This window comes from Fringilla coelebs (genome assembly GCF_963513975.1).
Source record: "Fringilla coelebs genome assembly, chromosome: 2".
Lineage (NCBI taxonomy): Eukaryota > Metazoa > Chordata > Aves > Passeriformes > Fringillidae > Fringilla > Fringilla coelebs.
The window spans coordinates 38,956,112-38,977,028 of NC_140029.1; the positions used below are offsets into that span (position 1 = coordinate 38,956,112).

The 20,917-nt window shown below is 38.8% G+C and overlaps 1 protein-coding gene across 2 annotated transcripts in view; it reads left to right on the top strand.

Moving 5' to 3' along the window:
• NALCN (sodium leak channel, non-selective) overlaps positions 1-19,392 on the top strand; it is a gene marked incomplete at both ends in the record, with an annotated part of 210,973 nt that extends 191,581 nt beyond the window's left edge. For both annotated transcript variants that reach the window (XM_084226459.1, XM_084226460.1), the window contains 14 exons: positions 2,341-2,434; positions 2,960-3,066; positions 3,469-3,543; positions 6,299-6,418; positions 7,412-7,480; positions 9,652-9,800; positions 10,492-10,585; positions 11,372-11,504; positions 12,023-12,138; positions 14,408-14,565; positions 15,214-15,364; positions 16,990-17,139; positions 17,798-17,915; positions 19,199-19,392. In XM_084226459.1, the coding sequence (XP_084082585.1) occupies positions 2,341-2,434; positions 2,960-3,066; positions 3,469-3,543; positions 6,299-6,418; positions 7,412-7,480; positions 9,652-9,800; positions 10,492-10,585; positions 11,372-11,504; positions 12,023-12,138; positions 14,408-14,565; positions 15,214-15,364; positions 16,990-17,139; positions 17,798-17,915; positions 19,199-19,392 (1,728 nt within the window). The remainder of the gene's footprint in view (positions 1-2,340; positions 2,435-2,959; positions 3,067-3,468; positions 3,544-6,298; positions 6,419-7,411; positions 7,481-9,651; positions 9,801-10,491; positions 10,586-11,371; positions 11,505-12,022; positions 12,139-14,407; positions 14,566-15,213; positions 15,365-16,989; positions 17,140-17,797; positions 17,916-19,198) is intronic.
• Positions 19,393-20,917: the final 1,525 nt, after the last annotated feature.

Sequence of the window (20,917 nt, forward strand, 5' to 3'; positions counted from 1 at the left end):
ATGTTTGCATAACATCAGTGTAATTTTGATAAGATGAAGTGCAGTCATTCCTGTTAAAATATATAAAATATAGAGAACAAGGAGCAATGTATGAATAATTTCTTTTCTTATTCGCTAAATTTTGACAGTGAATTAACAAAAGTGAAATTTCTGCAGTATGAGAACTCCACTGGATTTTTATAGATGCTTTTGTCACTTTTTGTTCATCTGTGCAATATTACTTTCCCTTCAAATTTTTCAATACACATACACACAAGAAGCTTTGTGCTTTTTGTCCTTGCTCACCAGTAACAATTCCCTGTAAATTACACTGAAGAATATATTTCTATAGAATTCACAGGATATTTAAAGTATAAATCTTTTATATCTTCTGGTTCAGCTTCTTCAGTTGTTTCTTAGTAACCAGCAGTGGCATGTAATGTTTGTTTTTCTGTGTTTTTCCTTGACTACTCGTTACTTTTTATGTATTTACTATAGAGAAAATGAAATGTTTTCAGATTTGAGTTGAAAATATTAATGTTAATTAAGTGGGCAAGAGTTTCAGCTCAATTAATATTCAAGTAGAGCGAAAAAATGTCCAGAAACTAAAAAATATGTAGAGAGATTGCTGGCAACTAGCCAGAAAGTAGAGAGCAAAACAATCCCCAATGTGAGGTTCAGTCATATTTTCTTAAATCTAGTTACTTAACCAATGTGTTAGTATTTAAAGTAGATATTTTCTTCAGAAAATTCATGGCTGACATACAGGTAGAACAATTACAGGAGTTGTTAATGAGGGTCAGAGTTGGGCAATTACTGAACAAATTGTTTTACATGAGAACAATTTCCTAAAAATTTTTAATCATTTTAGATATGCTCTAGTTTTTCATATGAGTTGTTGGTACTGCAAGTGTGGAAACATTGGACTGGGAAGTACCACAGCAAGCTCTGGGCTCTGTCCTTGGTTGTCCCAGTGGCAGGGCAATAGCCCAAATTATTCCAACCCCCAACCCCATTTCAGTCCCCAGCTATCACCTGTCACAGCTCCCGAGTGCCAGGAGTTCAGGCAGCAGTGAAGATGTGAACGACTCAAGTGTTAGCTGGCACTTTGAGCTGAAGCCCAAATGCAAGCACAGCTCCTCCAGCCCTAGCCCCGCTTGCAGTGCTCTGCTCTGTGGTTCCCCTTTGATGATCCTGCTTGTGGAACTGGCAGTTTCTGAGCAACAAAGCAGTTTGGCACCACTAGATTTTACAAAAGTCCGCTTTTTTGCCACCTTTGGTCTTGTTTGCAGGGAAGACTCTCCAAGACAATAAAGCAGACATGCTCCTTGGGGTGAGTGTGTTGCCTTTTAATCCAAGTGTTTCTGAATGGTGCCGTTTGGGCCTGACAGGAGCAGTCAGCATCTTTACAACTTCACTTTGTCCGCATTGTTGGAAGGCACCTCTTCCCAGGGTACCATCTAGGGACACAGCTCCATAAAGAGATCATGTTCACTAAGAGGGAGAAATCCCAACCTTACCAGTTGCACAGCCAGCCACAGTTCCCGCATCTACACCAGCCAATGCCCAGGTAAGGGCGAAGAGCATGCTAGCCCTCACCCAACTCAGCGTGCCTCCTTTCTGACAAGGACAGGAGCCAAGTGTCTGGGAGACAGGATTTTGACATTTACCTTGAAAAGGTCTCCTTTGTTTTGGTAACTCTAGAATCCTTCTGTGAGATTTTACAGCTCTCCAAACTGATAAGGAACTCGTTTTGAAGGTCATTTTAGATAACATTCAATTCTGTTTGAAGTTTGCTCTGTTATGTGAACATTTATACACATAACCAGCTACAACCATCCACCCTAAAGGTGTATCTTCACCTCTCTTTGTGCTTCCTCTGTGGAGGGCTCCTGTAGATTCATAGCATACTATTATTTTATTTCAATTACACCCCAAGCAGAAGAGCTGTGGAGACCAGCAGTGGTCTCCTGGAGGGCTCCTTCCCTGAAGAAACTAGTGGCACTAGTAAGTCACGGACTTTCTGCTGCGAAGTCCAGACAAAATCCACCACTTTTCTTCCTTGAAAATGACATTCAGTCAAATGGAAGACCTCCTGCAGTGTTTCATTGCCCACAATGGGCTGCTGCTACAAAGAGCAGCAACTATTCCTGCTGAGTTGAGTCCCAGAAACTCACAGCTAATGGATCCAGAAATCCTCTTGGGCAACAGCTGATACTTCAGACTCCTTTCCCCAAGCAGTGTGTTATTTAAGGGAAGTTGTGTATGTAACTTTATTTCAGGCACCAAAGAGAATGTTGTTTTCATGTTGCAGTGCTGTTAAATGACAAAAGCTTTATATGCTTCTCTTTGTTTATTAAGGGGACAGCTTTACTGACTGTAGATCAGAGACGATGGGAAGATCTGAAAAGTAGACTGAAGATAGCACAACCTCTTCATCTCCCACCTCGTCCGGGTATCAAAGATATTTTGATTTTATTCATGTTGAGCCCTAGTGTTCATGATTCCCCAGGAGTCTGCAATTCAAATTAAAACTGTAATCGTGAGGCCACTAGGAGGTTGTGCATAAGTTAATGTGGAAACAGTCTCCAACTACAGATCTCTCCATAAGGCTATTAAAATCAACCCTAAAAAGGTTGTGCTTCGATGGTTTTAGGATAAGCCTTAATGAAAAATTTATTTTCTAAATGAAAAATATTTGCAGTTGGCTGTAATGATATGAATGGAATGTATTAACCTGACAGCAGTTGAATGATGCACTTGCCCTAAAAGTACCAAAGCTTTCATGCAACACTGGTGTTCAGTATTTGAAATTATATTTTCAGAAGCCCTATTTGATATGGAAAATTGTGGCAGAAAATTAGAAACATATTTTGAAAATGGGAAAGGATTATTTTGCCTCTAATTAACATGGAAAATATGTCAAGAAATATAGGGGGATGTTATGTGGTTTTTAACTCTCCTCCTCAAACTCTTTCAGATAACGATGGCTTTAGAGCAAAGATGTATGACATCACTCAGCATCCATTTTTTAAGAGAACTATTGCTGTACTTGTTCTGGCCCAGTCTGTGTTGTTATCAGTTAAGGTAATTGTGTTTCTTTTAAGTACTTCATTACACTAGTACAGCATGTGTTTGCACATTTCCTAACACCAATTAATGATCAATTGAGCCATTAGTGTGATGAATGCAAGGAAGTGTGATTTCTAGATACAGCAGTCTCAGTTGGCATAGATCACTGTAGATTAATTGTAACTTGTGGAGCTCAGTTAATTTCTTCCTTTTTGTAGTCTGGTCCACTATTTATAATTTCTAGTTAAGGTGTAAATCTGAGAGAGAAGAGTACACCAAAATGCCACTCCTTTCTGAGTATATTTTAAAGTGAAATTCATTCATCAACAAAACCCTTAAGAAAAGTTAAGGCAATGAAGAGGTATTTATTCTGTTTAACAGCTCTTCTTCTATTAATGGATTATGCTTGCTTTTCAGTGGGATGCTGCAGATCCAGTAACTGTGCCTTTAGCAACAATGTCTGTTGTTTTCACCTTCATTTTTGTCCTTGAGGTAAAGTAATACTTTTTTTTATACTTTTTTGAGATTAAGACTTGTATGTATATATTTCATTTTGTCTTTAGGGATGTTTCTCATTCTCCACTAGGGTGTTTATTTCTGAATGTCTGCATTCAAGGTTCTCCATTTCACTTGTCTTTAAAAATGTATTGTAAGAAGAAACTTTTAGTGTGTTATAGTCATACTTCTCTACACCTTGAGCTTTGTGTCTTTTTATATATATTCAGGGCTGAGTATTTAACACTGTGCTTTGGTGACCCCAGTGAGCTCTTTTCTTGTAGAACATCTCATATTACATTCCCTCCATACAACAAAAGGTCTGTGTTGCCTTGCAGAAGTTCTGCCTCATCCATTTATGTTTTGCCTGATGTGTTAATCCCCACTATTCTGTACCTGTGACAAAATCAAACCTCTTTTAGCTTTATTTTGGTTTAAATATCATACTTCATTTTAATATCTTTTTTATAAGCTACTCTCCACCTCCAGTACTGTCCAGTATTTTATAAGCTACTCTCTAGTGTTGTCCATCTTTTGCTGCACCAGTCTGGATCCAGTGTGGTAGCAGTTTTCTATCTATGAGAATATTGTTATTACAAACTCTGCAATGTGTATTTAGCCTATTTTCACACGACTGGAATCTAATGGTTCAAACACATTTTGGAAAACATATACTTTTTTAATGTATAAGGATATCCATTTAAGGTTAAAGAATATGCTTCCACTGTGGTTAGGATAGTACATAATTCTTTATAAGTTTTTGGTTGACTACTTTTCTTGTCAGTCCCCTCTGAATAGCTGATACTGACCACTATCAGAAACAGGATAGTAGACTATGTTTCCCACTGCTCTAATCCAATCTGACAGTTCCTATGTTCCATTGATAGGTTTTGCCAGTAGTGATGAATAAAAAATGAAGTGAATACCTTGTAGCAGCTGTAGCTAGAGTATGTTCATGTTGTTGCTTCTTTTTTCCCTACCCAGGAGAAATCAATATCTCTAGAGAGACTGAGCAAACACAGAAAAGTTTTATTTGTGTCATACACAGACAGGTTTTAATTTACCTCGTAACTATGTCTTTGAAAATACTTTTTTCTCTTATACTGCCAGGGGAAACAAATACACTTCTAGAATTTCAAAGGAACTTTGTCAGAGCCAGGAAAAATTTGTTGACTGTCTCAACAGGCAAGCTATCACACTGTGAGTGCACACATTTATGGAAAGAGGAAGCAGCTTCCTGCTCAAATCTTCCTCAATGCGGCATAGTCTGGTCACAGAGTCTGCTTTCTGCATAGCTGATGACCCTGTGTCCAATCTAAAAACTCCTGATTCAGCTTTAAACCTCTACTGCTCACAACATATATATGGTATAGAAAAAAGGAAGAATTTGAAGATCTCACTTTTGTTACCACACTGATGATGACAGAGTAAAGGGAGATGTGATTTTTTATTTCCATGGTGTGGTATTCAGTTCAAGATTATGGACACCTGAAGCTAGGTGTTTAAATTCTATATGTGAGGTAGGTGTTTAAGCTGTTACTGTGATTGAGGGAGATGAAGGGTGAGATTCAGTTACCTCCACTAGCCACTCCAGAAGGCCTGGGACATTTTCAGGTCTTATGTCACCCCTCCCAGACCCATCCATCCCTCTTCAATTCTCTAGGGCATCTCAGGTAACTGAAGGCAAGATACCTTAGTAACTCAAATGGTAATTAGAGGTTCAGGGACCGTATTGTTTACTTTGTAGTCAGGCTTCAGAAAACATTTTAAGGCAAAAAGCTAACTGGAAAATCAGCCTTTTACCTCAAGCTACTGTCCTCTTATATTTGGTTTTGTTTTCAGAAATGTTAAATGGCAGGGTTGCAAGGTAGGATAGAAAAAATAACATAATGAATGCCTGACATTTAAAGCCTTTATACAGTAACTCATAACCTGTTCTGAGATCTAATATGACTGTGTGTGAGAAACTCTTAAGTCTTCCCTCTACATGCATCACTCTACTTTGGTATCCATTACCTGACGTGACTATTTCTGTAACTGTTAGTATTCTATTCTTGAGCTTCTCATCTGCATTCCTGTTACCTAAATTGTAAATGTCAAGCACTTTGGAAGCTGTCTTTTACCAGGTACACTGTCAAATATACTGCCTTTACTGTTCTTAGCTTTTTTATTTTCCATGCTGCTGAGTACACATGGTGCTGAGTACAGAGTATTCCTTAAAGCAAGAAATAATTGCAATTTAGGAAAACTTTTTAATAAATTTGAACTGTAGGTGCTGCAGAACACAATTATATTCCTGAGTTCAGACATGCTTATGTATTTTAGCTTGCTTGCAGACAGTTAGCTAGATAGGATACTGCTACTTTTTTAGCTACATGGTATTGACATGACCTGTTTAGCTTCAAGCTATTTTAACCCCACATTCACCTCAGCAATCTATACATTAGCATTCAGTCTGAGGTGGTTAGCTGCAGTCCTGTCTTTGATACTTGATGGAGGCAGAGAGACAATTCAGAATGCTGTTCATCCCTTGGTCTTGGTCATCTGTGTACCAGTTCTCCTCCTCCTAAGGGAAGCTAATATTATCCAGGTAGTCCACATGGGAATATTTAGCGTAGGTGAAACCTGCCCCTTATTATTTGAAACTATTTCATAAAATGAACCTAATCAAACATTTTGGAGAATGGAAGAGGATCTCATGGCAAGGAATAATAATTTCTTCATTACAAGTGACAAATTCTTTTATCCATAGGTTACAATGAAGATTATTGCCATGTCACCTTCTGGCTTCTGGCAAAGCAGGAGAAACCGGTATGATCTCTTGGTGACATCTCTTGGAGTTATATGGGTCATACTTCACTTTGCCTTACTGGTAAGGTATACAAAATGAAATTCCAGTGATTAAAACTATTTTATCTTGAGGCACCAGCAGGGGGATTGCTGCTCTATATACAGATAAATCTTTGAGAGTTTACTAAGGCTGAAATATGTCTGAAAGAAACTAAGCTTGATGCTAAGAATGATTGTCTTGTACAATCATGTAGAGCAAAAATTGTCTTACTGATGCAAGTTAGAGTCTGTAAATGTGGTAGGAAACAAGCCTTTAGGAGGGATGTAAGTGACAAAAGGAAGGAGACTGAAGAGAGTGAGAGCACTTGCTAACAGAGGTCTTATGAGCATGAAGGAAGAAAGAGGCAAGGCACAGAATACAATTAGGACCAGAGGACTGGAAGGAGGCATAGGTTCAAAACTGCTGAACTGTACAAACCCCCCCAAACCCAACAGTGATTCTGTACCGCTGGTTTTGGTTAAGGGACAGTGTTTAATTCAAAAAGACATGAAGGAGAGAGGGGAGGAAATCAGCTCTCGCTTCATTTCACACCAGTTTTTAAAATTTAACTACACTCCTGGTTTCTTTATTTACAGAGGAAGGAGAAAGGTTGGTGGATACTTGTCCTCAGTCACAAGTTGTCAGTCACAACTCTATAATATCTGCAGGATTTTCTTTTGTCTGCCCCATGTTCTGTTTGAAGAAAAACCTGTTTCATGTGATTAGTCGTTTTGCCCTGACATTCACTTTCTCCCTGCTACTAAATAGCTTGGAAGGCTTGAGGAGTTCCTGTAATCCAGCAACTTCCTAAACAAGTACACTGGGCCTGATGGACATAATTAATAGAGGACTGAAGGGTTTTTGGCTTGATGTGCAGGGAGGTTGGGTTTGTGTTCTTTGTATTGTTGCTAATCAGTTATGATTTCTCTTATTTTATGTGAGGACTGCCCTACATTACTAAAAAATCAGTTATCATGATCTGTTCAAGAGATTCCTGGGGGACCATGCTTTAAGTCTTTTGTGTTTGTGTTCCAGAATGCATACACATACATGATGGGGGCATGTGTAATTGTCTTCAGGTTTTTCTCCATTTGCGGGAAGCATGTAAGTATAAATTAGGAACTACAACTAACTGCAGTGGTCATATATAGATTAAAGGACTATATGCTGTGCATCTCTCATGCAAATTCTGTAAGGCTGTGTTTGTTTTCTAGGCAAAAAAAAGAAGAAAATTAGAAAATTCAAACAGCTAAACAGCAGTCTGCAGCTTTACGTGCTGTATTTAAAATGTCAGGATTTTAAGTATATTGTATAATAGTGCTATGGTTACTGGAAAAGCTGAATTTTTTCAGAAAACAAAGTGCAGCTGCAGTACCACAGCTTTTAAAAATGCTTTCTACAACTCTGAACATACACTGTGCTACTTTCAGCCTTTCCATTTCAGTGAGGTGTGATGGGCATGCTGGTTTTTTATTTTCACTGCGAAACTATTGTAGTGGTGGTTGAATGCATCATCTTATTTTGATAGGGCTCTCTTTAAAAAGTTCCTTTTTCCAGAGTGCAAGTCTGTGTTTTTTGTCTCTACAATGTATGTCTTGTCACAAGAAAGGATTTATATTCAATTTAAAAACAATTTTGGGCCAAGATGTTCTTCTGGAAACACTGGGATGGTGACAAAGCAAGTCACTTCTCAAGTTTACATTTCTTTTGTGTTTGGATTTCCTCTGGTATAATTGAGAGTAGACTGGCAGAATAAACATAAGCAGAGAACAAACACATTTATTTAACAAGTGGTGACACTGCATTCCCTTGCTGTAGAACTTCTTAGACTATCCAAATATTTTCTATGAAGTCTGACATATTAAAGTAAATGTGATGAAAAAACTTCTGTACTAGGTTGCCAGGGTTAAGAACAGTAAGTCAAAGGGTTTGTTCAGTAAAGATAAAAAGTTTTCATTAAATCAGACTGCACAGAGCCTGTTGAGCCTTGGAAGTCAAATGAAAAATCCTTGCTTCTCCTATGCAGCCAGACCAAGTGATTGCCTTCAAAGCTTTCTGATTGATTCTAAAGTTTTTTTCAAGGTTTTAACCTAGTCATTTGTACTTTCGTGTTACCAGCTGTATAAGTTTCACTGATTTACCCATCCTGCTGCAATGTGATGACTAAAGGTCAGCAGGAATTTGGCATGATTATAAAGAAAAATAACACCCTCGGTCCCTTTAAAGGGAATTTTTTATCATATCCAAATTATTTTAAAGTGTTAGGATAATCTAGGGCAATAAATTTCTCAAGAGTGAAATGTAAAATATACGTGCATGGAAAAGTAATACCTATTATCAAGGTATGAAGTTTTCAAAATTATGCTCTCATTTTGTGTTCTTTGGCCAACTTTGCAGAATCATAGACTCACAGAGTGGTTTGGGTTGGAAGGCACCCTAAAGATCATTTCATTCCAGCCCCCCTACCATGGGCAGAGACACCTGCTACTAGACCAAGTTACTCAAAACCCTATTCAACCTGTCCTTGAACACTTCCAGGAATGGAGCATCCACCACTTGTTTGGGCAATTTGTTCCAGTCCTCACCATCCTCACAATGAATTTTTCCCAATACCAAATCTAAACCTCACCTCTTTCAGCTTAAAGCCACTTGCTCTTGTTCTGTCACTACATGCTCTTGTAAAAAGTCCCTCTCCAGCTCTCTTGTCACCCCCACTTAGGTACTGGAAGGCTTTTGGAAGGTGTCCCTGGTCTTTCACAAACTCCCATGAGAAATTACTGGTTTAAAGAAGCTGTACTGATCTTAAGGAAATCTCCTTCTTTATATGTGAAAGTATTCCTTTAGGTAGGCAGCAGTATCTGTGGTTTCTGTCTAACAGTTAGGATCACTTTTAGATAAGCCCAAAGTAGTTTACTGCACCACTGTTCATGTAATGCCAATGCTGATACTTCAGGAGAATACTGATCCTAGGATATTATAGTTAAGCTTATGCTGTACCATGACTGTAATATCCTACACTGTATCATCCTATATTACTTTTTGAGGAGCAACACCTTGACCTTGTAAATGAGGAAGATATGCTGGTGTCTGTAACAAGTAAAAAGCACACACAGATCAAATCATATTCATAATGTACCATTTTACTGAGCTCATCCATTAATGCATATGTCTAAAGGATTTGTTGACAAAATGGCAAATATGCAAAAACTCACATTTATGTTTCATCTTTGCTTTCCTGAATACCATCATGGATTGCTTTTTCTCTGTCTTTCCAGGTAACACTGAAAATGCTTCTCCTGACTGTAGTTGTCAGCATGTACAAGAGTTTCTTCATCATAGTGGGCATGTTCTTACTGCTTCTTTGTTATGCTTTTGCTGGAGTGGTGTTATTTGGTACAGTGAAATACGGAGAGAACATTAACAGGTACAGTATGGAGTTCCCACCTCACAGGGATGTTCTTTAAACGGCCTGAAGAAATCACATTCTTTTAGAGAAGTTTATCTGTGATAAAAAGCAGACAGATCTGCAAGTCTGGCTGAAGAGCTCTAAACAGAATTTCTGATAGGAGACACTGAGCCATATTTCCAGTCCTTGTACATTGAACAAATGACACCTGATCCAACCCAGAGCTGACTGAGAGCTGTTCTTCACTATGCCAGCTGAAATATGATCCAAGCAGTACTGGGCTAGCCCACAAGATGCTGAAACACAGTGTACCTACTGCATCTTACTGGCATCACCCAGGAACAGGATCCATAGAGCAGGCTGATACAGAAAAGAGGCAGTTCTTTGAACTGGCTGTTAGCTGGAGATTTCCTGGTCATCATCAGGCTTACAAATGGAGATAGGAAATGGGATCTGGCCTTGAATTTTCTTTAGTTCTCTGATAAAATGAGTTAAAATACTCAGACCTCTTCTGAGCTAGAGTTCAGTTATTGTATCTTAAGTCATTAAATAAATAATTCAATGGGCTCATTCAAATACTGTAATTATTTTTAGTTTAAAATAGAAGAACAGTAGAAAATGGAAACTTATTTTCTTGCCAACATTTTAATTCTGGGAAATGTAATGATCTCTCACTGTCAATCTTTCTCTCTCTCTTTCTTTAAAACAGACATGCAAATTTTTCATCAGCTGGCAAGGCTATTACTGTACTCTTCAGGATAGTTACTGGAGAAGACTGGAACAAAATTATGCATGACTGCATGGTAATTACAATACTGCCAGAGATAAGTAGACAAGCAATGAGAGATACCCTTCCATCTCAAACTGTTTTCAGTATCTTAATTTTGTACAAGGAATGCTGGGCTTGCCTATATCTCTTCAAGAAAATAATGTTCACTAAATTTCAGAACATGATGCATAAATTGCAGTTCCACTCTAATACTCACAGTATAGTATTTCATAGAGCTAGGCCATTAGATGATTTAAAACCAAAAATAAACAGATGGTTTCAAAATCAGAAATGCAGTAAGTCACTTTTTCACTATAATCTCTGCTTTGACTGGGGCAAAGTGTCTTTTCAAATTTACCTTGTCTTTGATTCCTGCACTTTGGCTTATTCCATGTGAATGATAGTCTTGATGACCTCAAAATTCCTCCTCAAATCATTATATTTTGCCCAAGTAAATATTTGTCTGTGCTTTCCATTGCAAGGAAGATCATATGCCTCTCCTTTTTAAAATTAATGAGCAGGGAAGAAACATTTTGAAAATCACTGTGTTTCAAAGCTCCAGCTTGTTCCTGTAAAATGGCATCATGCACTATGTGCCCTCTGTGTGGTGGTAAGATCTATGCCTCAGCCTTTTTTGTCATAACTCTCTCTCTTTCCTGATTTATGCGTTCTAATAGAAGAGAAACAATCTGCCCACAATAATGCCCACAGTATTATTCCCTCATTGGGAAGCCTTAAAGAAATAATAGTCCTAAATATTATATTGATTATTACAATATCATATTATTATTATTTGACTTTGTTTTCCTTTGTTTTGAAGGTTCAGCCTCCATTTTGTACACCAGATAACAGCACCTACTGGAAAACAGACTGTGGAAATTATGCTGGTGCTCTTATGTATTTCTGTTCTTTCTATGTCATCATTGCATACATCATGCTAAATTTGCTTGTTGGTAAGTGAAAATAGACAATAATAACAACAAGGTACATCTTGGCATGTAGTATGTTGGATGTGAGTCTGTTGTGCTGTTCAGTATGAGGCTACCTTGTACCTTCAATGTTACCTTGCTTGCACATAATGATTTTGATGCTGCTTTGGCAAGGGAATGCTAAATCTCGGGAAGTTTGGGAAGGAAAGTTTTTGGAACAGAGAGATATTTTCTATTTGTAGAGTAGAGTTGCTCTACAGAACATTGTTTTCTAAGCTTTTATTTCTTCAGTTAACTTTTGCTCAATCATGGGAATTTACTTAATTTATCTTAGATGTTATATTAGGCATCTCACCAGCGTTTAAGATACAGCTTTTAAATAGCATGGTGAATACTGGCGTGGCAAGACAGTACATTATGCATTCAAAATCCTTGTCTTAGCATACAGGCCTTTGTTAATGAGGAGTTTGCACAACAGAATTAGATGTTACAATGTAACTACAGGCTTTCTTTAAGGTGTATTTTCTTCTTGTGGTGTTCAGCTATCATTGTGGAGAATTTCTCATTGTTTTACTCAACTGAAGAAGATCAGCTTTTAAGTTATAATGACCTAAGGCATTTTCAAATAATCTGGAACATGGTTGATGATAAAAGAGAGGTAAGAAATACTAATTTCTTGAAAATAAGAAGAGATACAGTAAATTTCCAGTTTTTCTTGAAAAGGAATATGAGAGGGGGAAAGTGTGACAAAATTCTCTGAGCAGTTACTGTTCAAATTTGAGATGTGAGCATGATCTAATGTTTTCATGGCCCTTCAGATATTAAGCTGTATTCTGTGAAGTGCTTATAATAGCAGTTTTACAAACAAACATACCTATTTATAGGATGAATGTAATAGCATCTTTCTTCCCAGCTCCCTGAGAGTTCCCTTGGTAGTCTACAGATTCATATCTATTTTTTGTGTCTGATCTTCAGAAGATCTTTGCTGAGATTTCAGCACAGCAAAATTCTTATGGGGAGGCTAATCAAGTATGGGCTGGGTGAAATGGAATGAAAACTGTCTGCTTAGGCAGGCTCAGAGGGTGAGGGTGGGCAGGACAGGTCCTAGTTGGAGGCCAGGAACTCCTTGTGTGCCCCAGGGGTCAATACTGGCTCCAGTCCTGTTCAATATCCTCATTAATGACACGGACAGAGTGGCAGAGAGCACCCCCAGCACATTTCCTGATGACACCAAGCTGGGCAGAGTGGCTGATATGCCACAGAGTCGTGCTGCCATCCAGAGGGACCCTTACAGGGTAGAGAAATGGGCTCAGAAGCCTCATGAAGTTCAGCAAGGAAAACTACAAGTCTTGCACCTGAAGAAGAATAAACCAAAGCACAGTATGTGCTGAGGCCACCCAGCTGGAACACAGCTTGGCAGTAAAAACGTGGGGGCCCCAGTGGGCACGAAGTTGAACATGAGCCACCCTTGCCCTTGTAGAAAAGAGGGCCAATGGTATCCTGGGCAGCATTAGACAAAGTATTGCCTGCAGGCCAAGGCAGAGAGGGTCCTTTTGCTCTGCTCAGCACTGGTGAGGCCACAGCTGGAATCCTGGTTCTGGGCTCTCCTGTACACACAGACACAGACATACTGGAGAGAGTCCAGCAAAGGGACACAAAGATGGTGAAGAGACTGGAGCAGTCTCCTGAGAGGAAAGGCTGAGAAAACTGGCACTGTTCAGACTGGAGAAGGCTCAGGGGGATCCCATCAATGTGTATAAATACCTGCAGGGAGGTGCAGAGAGGACAGAGCCAGGCTCTGCTCAGAGCTGCCCAGTGACAGGGCTGGAGGCAACAGGCACAACATGAAACACAGGAGCTGCCTCTCAACATCAGGGAACTGTTTGTTACTGTGATGATGACTGAGCACTGGCACAGGTTTGCCTAGGGAGTTTGTGGAGTCTCCATCCTTGGAAATATTCAAAAGCCATCTGGACCTGATCCTGGTTTTAGGAGACCCTGATTAAGCAGAGGGGTGAGACAAAGTGAGGTCCAGAGTTTCCTTCCAACCTCAACCATTGTGTGATTCTGAAACGAGAATAACATCTGGGAGACTGAGCTGCTCAGATGCCCACACAAATTAAATCATCATCTGAATGATTCATTACCTCACTGGGATTTGAATGTGAACAGCATTATGGTGAAAGTAGTTGGTTGTCTGTAGTTGGCTCATGGATGTGCTGGAGAGGGAAGCTGCAGTCTGTACTCATGAGGGTAGGAAGTTCTGAATCCATGGTTCCCAGCACTGACAGAATCTCTCTGATGTGGAACACCTTACAGCAAAAATAGTTCTGATGAGGCTCATTTAGCAGAACAAAAGATATTTTAAAATTGTGAATATCGCAGGTTTCAGACAGAAGTACACTCAGTCTTAATTTTGTAACAACAGATAGAAGTTGTTGTCACCAAAAGTTGTTGCAGGATGAGCTGCCTCTTAGAGCAGATAACCTTTAAAAAGCCTGTAAACTCTCAACATTCTCCTGCTAATTCAGAGATGCACAGAGAAGGGCACAGGTTTACAACAAATTATAGACATGGCTATGAGTGTTTAAACTATAGTTTAATTTCCATTTTACAAAGGCAGCTCTTTGGGAATATGATTCTAATTACAGATGAATGCAAATGGGGAAACCAAATCCCCAAGCAATTTTGAAAACTTCTGGTAAAATGAACGGCATAGATTCTCATTGTATATGAGTCAAATAACCACAAAGACTTCTGTGAATTTGCTGAAGAACTGGCTGAGTGTGCACATTCTTCAGCAATGAGTTCACAGTGACTTAAATATGCTAGGAGAAATAGTTTTTCTCTCAGTGATCAAGTTGAATGTCTGAGTTGGTTGTTAGATCACAGTAATAATTTACCATCAATTGTACAATTTAACACAGGGTGTAATCCCCACCTTCCGAGTGAAATTCCTGCTGAGGCTTCTGCGAGGCAGACTGGAGGTGGATCTTGACAAGGACAAGCTGCTGTTCAAGCACATGTGCTATGAAATGGAGCGGCTCCACAATGGTGGTGATGTCACTTTTCATGACGTGCTCAGGTACACTGAGATTTTCTCCACCTTTTTAGAACAGATATAACAGCCTGTGTTTCTTTCCAGGCTATCAGGTAGCCATTAGGCTCGGGAGAAGGCAAGACTGGTAGCCACAGAGGCACTGTAATTTTAAATGTTTTACAAAAATTAGATTTCCTTTTTTTTTTCCTACAAAAATATTAGTGATGGCAAAGACAGGTCCTAGGGAAACAGTTGTAAGTAATTTTAACGTTATCGTCGCAGGAGGCTGTCACAAACTACATCACATGCTCCTCTTGTATCCCAACTAATGAAATGTACCTTCAAGTGAAGCAACATGACAGTGAGCCTGACTAGAAATAAAATAGAAATAGGAACATTACCCAAGTGTAAACAGTTGGGGGGGGGAACCCAAACCACCACAAATGCCCTAATTGCTTACAGTTCAGCAGTTCACCTGCACTGAATAGCTAGATGTAGGTGATAAGGTCTTTGTTTTGAGTACAGTAAGTCTCTTCTAGAATCATCTCAGCAATTTTTTTAGCTTCAAATGTGAATTTACGGTGCACACCTGAATTATGTATTTTCACACTAAGGTCTTCAGTATGAGCTTTGATTCTCTAAAAAATGCAAAGACTCCAGAATTTAAAAATAAATATATTGTTTTTCTTCCAGCATGCTTTCATATAGGTCTGTTGATATCAGAAAAAGTCTTCAACTGGAAGAGCTGCTTGCCCGGGAGCAACTGGAATATACGATAGAAGAGGAGGTGGCCAAACAGACCATACGAATGTGGCTGAAAAAGTGCTTGAAGCGAATCAGAGCAGTAAGTCAAGCTAAAGCAGTATCTAAATGGTGGCATAAATTGAACTCAACAATGCTGGAATCTGTGTCCCTATGCTTCATTTACTTTGGAGTCATGATAATACTTATTTGAAGTATGTAGCAGTTGCTAGCTGAGCAAAAAAAAAGTTTGTTACAGCTCTACAAAAATAGACCTGTTTGTTACAACTACAGTGCTACAAAAATAAGCATCTTTTGACAGCAAAACTGTATTCCTACCCAAACTTTATCTGTCTTTTCAATACAACAGGAAGGTGCGTATGCAGAGACCAAAGTCAAAAGAATAAAGAAAAAAATAATTTAATTAGCTGGAACTTTATAGGCCTAATCCTTCCTCACATAATGTAATTGTATAATTTCCTTGCCTCTGCTGGCAGGTGAGAAACCTGTAGATGACTCCCCAGATGGAGCCTGTATTAAGATAAATCATTTGAGTGAGCCATTACAGTTACTGTGTGTGCAAATGAGCAGAGGGTTTACATGGAAAGCAGGTGTATGGACCAAGTCACAACCTGGTTGCATCGATGACTGATTTTTCAGTTACGATGAGTCTGACTCCAGGTTTTGACACATATATTTTTTGTTTTTATAAAAAATTACTTCTTGTGATAGGAGATTGTTCATAGTGAACTGTCATCATGGCATCCGTCTTCTGCTTTTAAATTTATACAAATACTTAGCTGGATATTTTGAATATTATGTACTTTCCAGCTGAAACCTCAGTGTTCAATGATACATAGTTTCATTTTGATTTCATCACTGTGATAATAATGGCAGTAAATTTAATCTCAGCTCTCAGTTCTGGGTTTGTTCAATTCTGTTGTTCATTTCATTATGATGTTGAACTACACTATGTTAAAGTAAATACGCTATTCATTTCACTCTAATAATATGGTTCAGATCATTTCACATTCTATGAACCTTTTATAAACTGAATGTAATTATAGAAGTTAAGATATATTTTGAAATTCTCTTGTTATTCTCTAAGTCTCCCTAGAGGGATCATGTGAAAACTACCCAGGAAAGTGAAACCCTTCCTAAGTGCTATTTATTTTGATTTAAAAGAAAATTAGATTGTAAAATTCTAATGGTAGTAGGTTTGTTTTTCTGTTTGTTCTGTAAATCTATACTTAGTCCTAGGGTTTTCACTACTATTTTATTCAGTTTTATTGACAGCCCTCTCCAAAGCCCATGAAAGAAAACAGATTTTTTTAATTGCCTTCATGTAATTCCCTATGAATCTATGTAATTCCCTGTGAATCTCTTATCAATTTCCTGGTTTGTTTTTCTTCGCAAGAACTTTTAAATTATAAATTCAAAACTTTGTATGTGTTTAAACTCTAGGTTTAAACCAACAATTGAGCAACATGCCTTCCACCTAATGTAGTTCATAAATTTCATCCTCTATTCCCTAAAGGCTAGAAATATGCTAGAATTCACTTTATTTAAATAGCAACATCTAATACATCGATCTTTATTGATGCACCTGGAATCCACAGCTGGTGCTCACTGTTCAGTTAAATATTTGGAATACTTTTTTAAAAAAATCAAACATGGTGTGACAGAGCAATGAGAACATTTTCTTCATCACATACTGTACCTTGATAGAAACAGCAGCAGTCGTGTAGCATTATCCACAGCCTACGAGAGAGCCAACAGCAGGAGCTGAGCCGGTTTCTGAATCCTCCCAGCATTGAGACAACACAGCCAAGTGAAGATATGAATGCTCTTAATCAAGATAACAGTGCACAGCCAGAGGTATGTTATCCAGAAAACTATCAGCTACTCATAACAAATTCAGAAAACTTCCATGTTTCTTAGTTGTTCTCTTTTAAACATCATTTTAACTGAAAAAAAATTAAAAATAATACCTTGTTTTGCTTCAGTCTTTGCCATCAGATGCAAAGGCAAGATGCTCTGAGGCAGAAATTCCCCAACATATTTAGCTGCTAGCTATCACCATAAAGGGCACACTCAGCTGTACGACTCCGTCAGCCCCAGCTTTCAGCTCTTGCATGAGCTGTGTGCAGGCTTGGGGAAGTGAAGCTTTCCAGTTCAGGCATTCTGAAGTCGTGTTTACACTGAGAGTGAGAACACTGGGCATGCTGGGACCTCTGAGCAGGATAGGAAATATAGAAGGTACAACATAAAGCCTGCTTTCCACAATGGTTGTAGTAGGCTGAGAATCATTTTATACCCTTCATTAGGATGAATGACATTGAGAGCCCACATGACCTTTCTGCTTTTGTCTGTTAGTAGTTTTCTGAGGTATTAAAGAGCAGAAAGCATGCTGCCCTAACCAATGACAATATGTTTTGTTTGTATTAATTGGGAAAGCTTTAAAGAGAACAGAAAGGTATCCCTTCCTAGGATTGCCTTGGGGAGCTATGACTGAGATTCCTTTTTCTTTGTTCAGACAAGTAGCCAGCAGCAGCTCCTTAGCCCGACACTTTCTGACAGAGGTGGCTATAGACAAGACACTGGAGATGCTGGGAAACCTCAGCGGAAATTTGGACAATGGCGCTTGCCATCAGGTAAGTGAAAAAGGTTTATCAGGAAAGCCCCCACATGCAAAATTGCTGTTGTGCAAGAACAAGGCCAAGAAAGGCTTCATGATTCACAATTCTCCCTCCTGGCTGCTGCACCCACATCAGGGCTTTCCTGTCCTCATGCCTGTTGGAATAAAGCAGTTTTTCCCTTCCTTCATAATTCAGAAAGTTTGGAGGATGGGCTCAAGCATTGCCCTGTGCAAGTGGTTACATTTTTTTACTTTTTCCTACATTTGCTCAGGACCTTTTACATCAGTCCTTTTCTGAATCAGAGTGCTGCCCTCAAAGGCTGCCACTGTTCAGACCCTAATCATATCTAAGTGGAAGCAGGAGGGACAGTAACGCTGTTCTGTAGACTACCATTGACCCTATTTTTGTTGCCAGTGTTCTTGTCGAAGAAACAGGATAGTTTAACAGAAAGCTTTCAATCCATGATTTCCATTTAAATATCACTGACCAGCAAAGATCAACATTTTGTTGGAAAAGAGAGAAAGAGTGAGAGGAAGCATGCTAAGGAGGAGTCATACTCCTGTAGTCAACTGCACAGGTTTTTCAAGTGAGAAATCTTAAAAGAACGAATAGCCCAGGATTTCCTTTCTTAGCACTGATCTGGTCTGTGTCAGTTTTGAACATTCCTCAGTGGATGGTCCTAAAAAAGAGGGTCATTCCCATGTGCAGTTCAGCTGTATTATAAGTAGTCTTCCTCCAGTACAGCAAAGACAGGTATTTAAGATCATGAATAGCATAATTAAGATCAGTTGTGGGGCTTACATACTTACACATAAGGTTTAGTGCCGTGCCATACCAGAAACTTATACCTGTTTCAACCCCTGGGCCATTGTAAAGTATCACTTCCTAAATGTAGCTGCCAATCCTAGAAGCACCTCCCCACCCCCATCCTCCCTTCCTCACATCTGCTACTTTCACTGTTTTGCCAGCAAGTTAGCTCATGTAAGTACTGCCTAAATCATTTAGGTTGCAATTAGCTGGATAAGAAGAGATCTTTTGCATCAGTTATCCCAGCAGAAGGAAATGAGGCACTGCTCAGTTAAACTGTACTGCCAGCAGATTAGTGGGAACAGTGTGAACATCTGGAGCTGGGAAAACAAACAAACAAATTAGAACAAAGCCCTACCCTTTCAGAACTAAATCAGTTTGAAGGTGCCCTAGTCTAGCTAGTTCTCTATACCTGAATTCTAAGCAAAAATGTTCAAGAAGCAGATCTACTCTAATACAGAACTTTCTGAACTTTCTGTTTAATTTCCTAGCCCCCAAACCAATAAGCCATTCAGTGTCTTCAGTCAACCTCCGTTTTGGTGGACGTTCAACTATGAAATCTGTTGCATGCAAAATGAATCCCATGTCTGATGCTGCTTCCTGTGGATCAGAAGTCAAGAAATGGTGGACAAGACAATTAACTGTGGAGAGTGATGAGAGTGGAGAGGACCTTCTTGATATCTGAGAAGCGTTTAAATAATTTCAGTCACAATCTAATTTTCTATGCTTAGAATTAAAGATGCTGTGATGTATGATTTCTTTAAAATCAATGTCATAAATTTTCTCTTACGCTTATCCTCTTGCCATATGAAGTGTAGCACACACTTCTGTGTTAGAATTGACTTCTGTAGGTACTAACTGTACTCTAAGATACTTGTATACTATAGCAGTACTAACAAAGCCAGAAAGACTATAATGCCTTTAGCAGACCGAGCATTGAAAGGTGTCATGTGTTCTGTAAAACCATAGTGAAAATTTGATATACGCACCTCTGTGTTTTCCTTCAACCTTTACCATACTTTAAAGTGGAAACACTTTACAATACAGGGGTAATGTATTTCTTCTCATCATGTTTTCCTTACTTAGTAACATTTCTTTAGAAAAATTTTATTATTCACAAATGACCTGAAGAGGTCAGCACTGACTTCATGTTCAAGGGAAGTGTTTTTACTAAGTACAGATACTGAATTACAATTCTAAGCTTTCACTGGACCTTTTTTTAAAATATGCAAGATACAGGATTACTCATTTTAAAATTAGAAGGTGAAGGATTGGCTTTTAAAATGTATATATCTTTGAGGTATGGTTAATTATGCAAAGAGCTTGATTTTCATAGAGAAAATGGGGGGGAAGGAAAAAAATGCATTAAAAACTGTGCATTTAAGCATCCAGCAAAAGACTTTCACATGAAAAACATGTTTTTATGCTTCATTTTCAGCATATGCTGGTTACATATATGTGTGGTGTCATTATTCTTCTTTTAATTGGGTCCCATTTTTCTTGTGTACTCCTAAGGTTTTCTTGTCTGTGGTAAAAATTAGCATGTTGCAGATTCTAATTACAAAGTAGTATTGTATGTCTTTAAAAATACATTCAGTTTTGACTGCATAGGTAGAATTTTAGGTACCCATGTTACTGCTCATGCTACAGGCCTGCAAAGGTAAGGCATGGCGCTGCGCTGTGGCTGGGTACCTTTGTCCCTTTTATCCCAGCACATCATGTTTGACACGTTGGCCTTCACTTGTTTTACAAGCCACCAATAGCGCTACGTTATCGCCCCTGGAAAAGCAGCTGTCACTTTCCTAAAAGCTTTTCCAGTGGAAGGCCAATGCTATACGGATATGGAGCTGGAGAAGGAGAGCCACAAAACACAACCAAGTTTGCTAGTTCCAGAATCTAAGGCTGCCAAAAAAGGTGGGGTAGAATTGTGCCCTTCCCTCAGGGAAGAACTAAGAGGTTGCATATTTTGTTTTTTGGCCCCTGACTAGGTTTTATAGCGCAGCTGGGACCTTTCTGTTACCATTGTTTCCTATGGAAATGATAGTTTGCGCTAACATGGCCTGATGTGAGATCTTGTAAGAGGCTCACGGTTTATTTACGTCGCCACTTCAAAAATATATCCTTTCAAAAGCAGACAAAGCCAGTGTTTTGCAATTTTTTCTGGCCAAGATATTAATCTAAAATGGCCAGAATACAACAGTGAAAACACA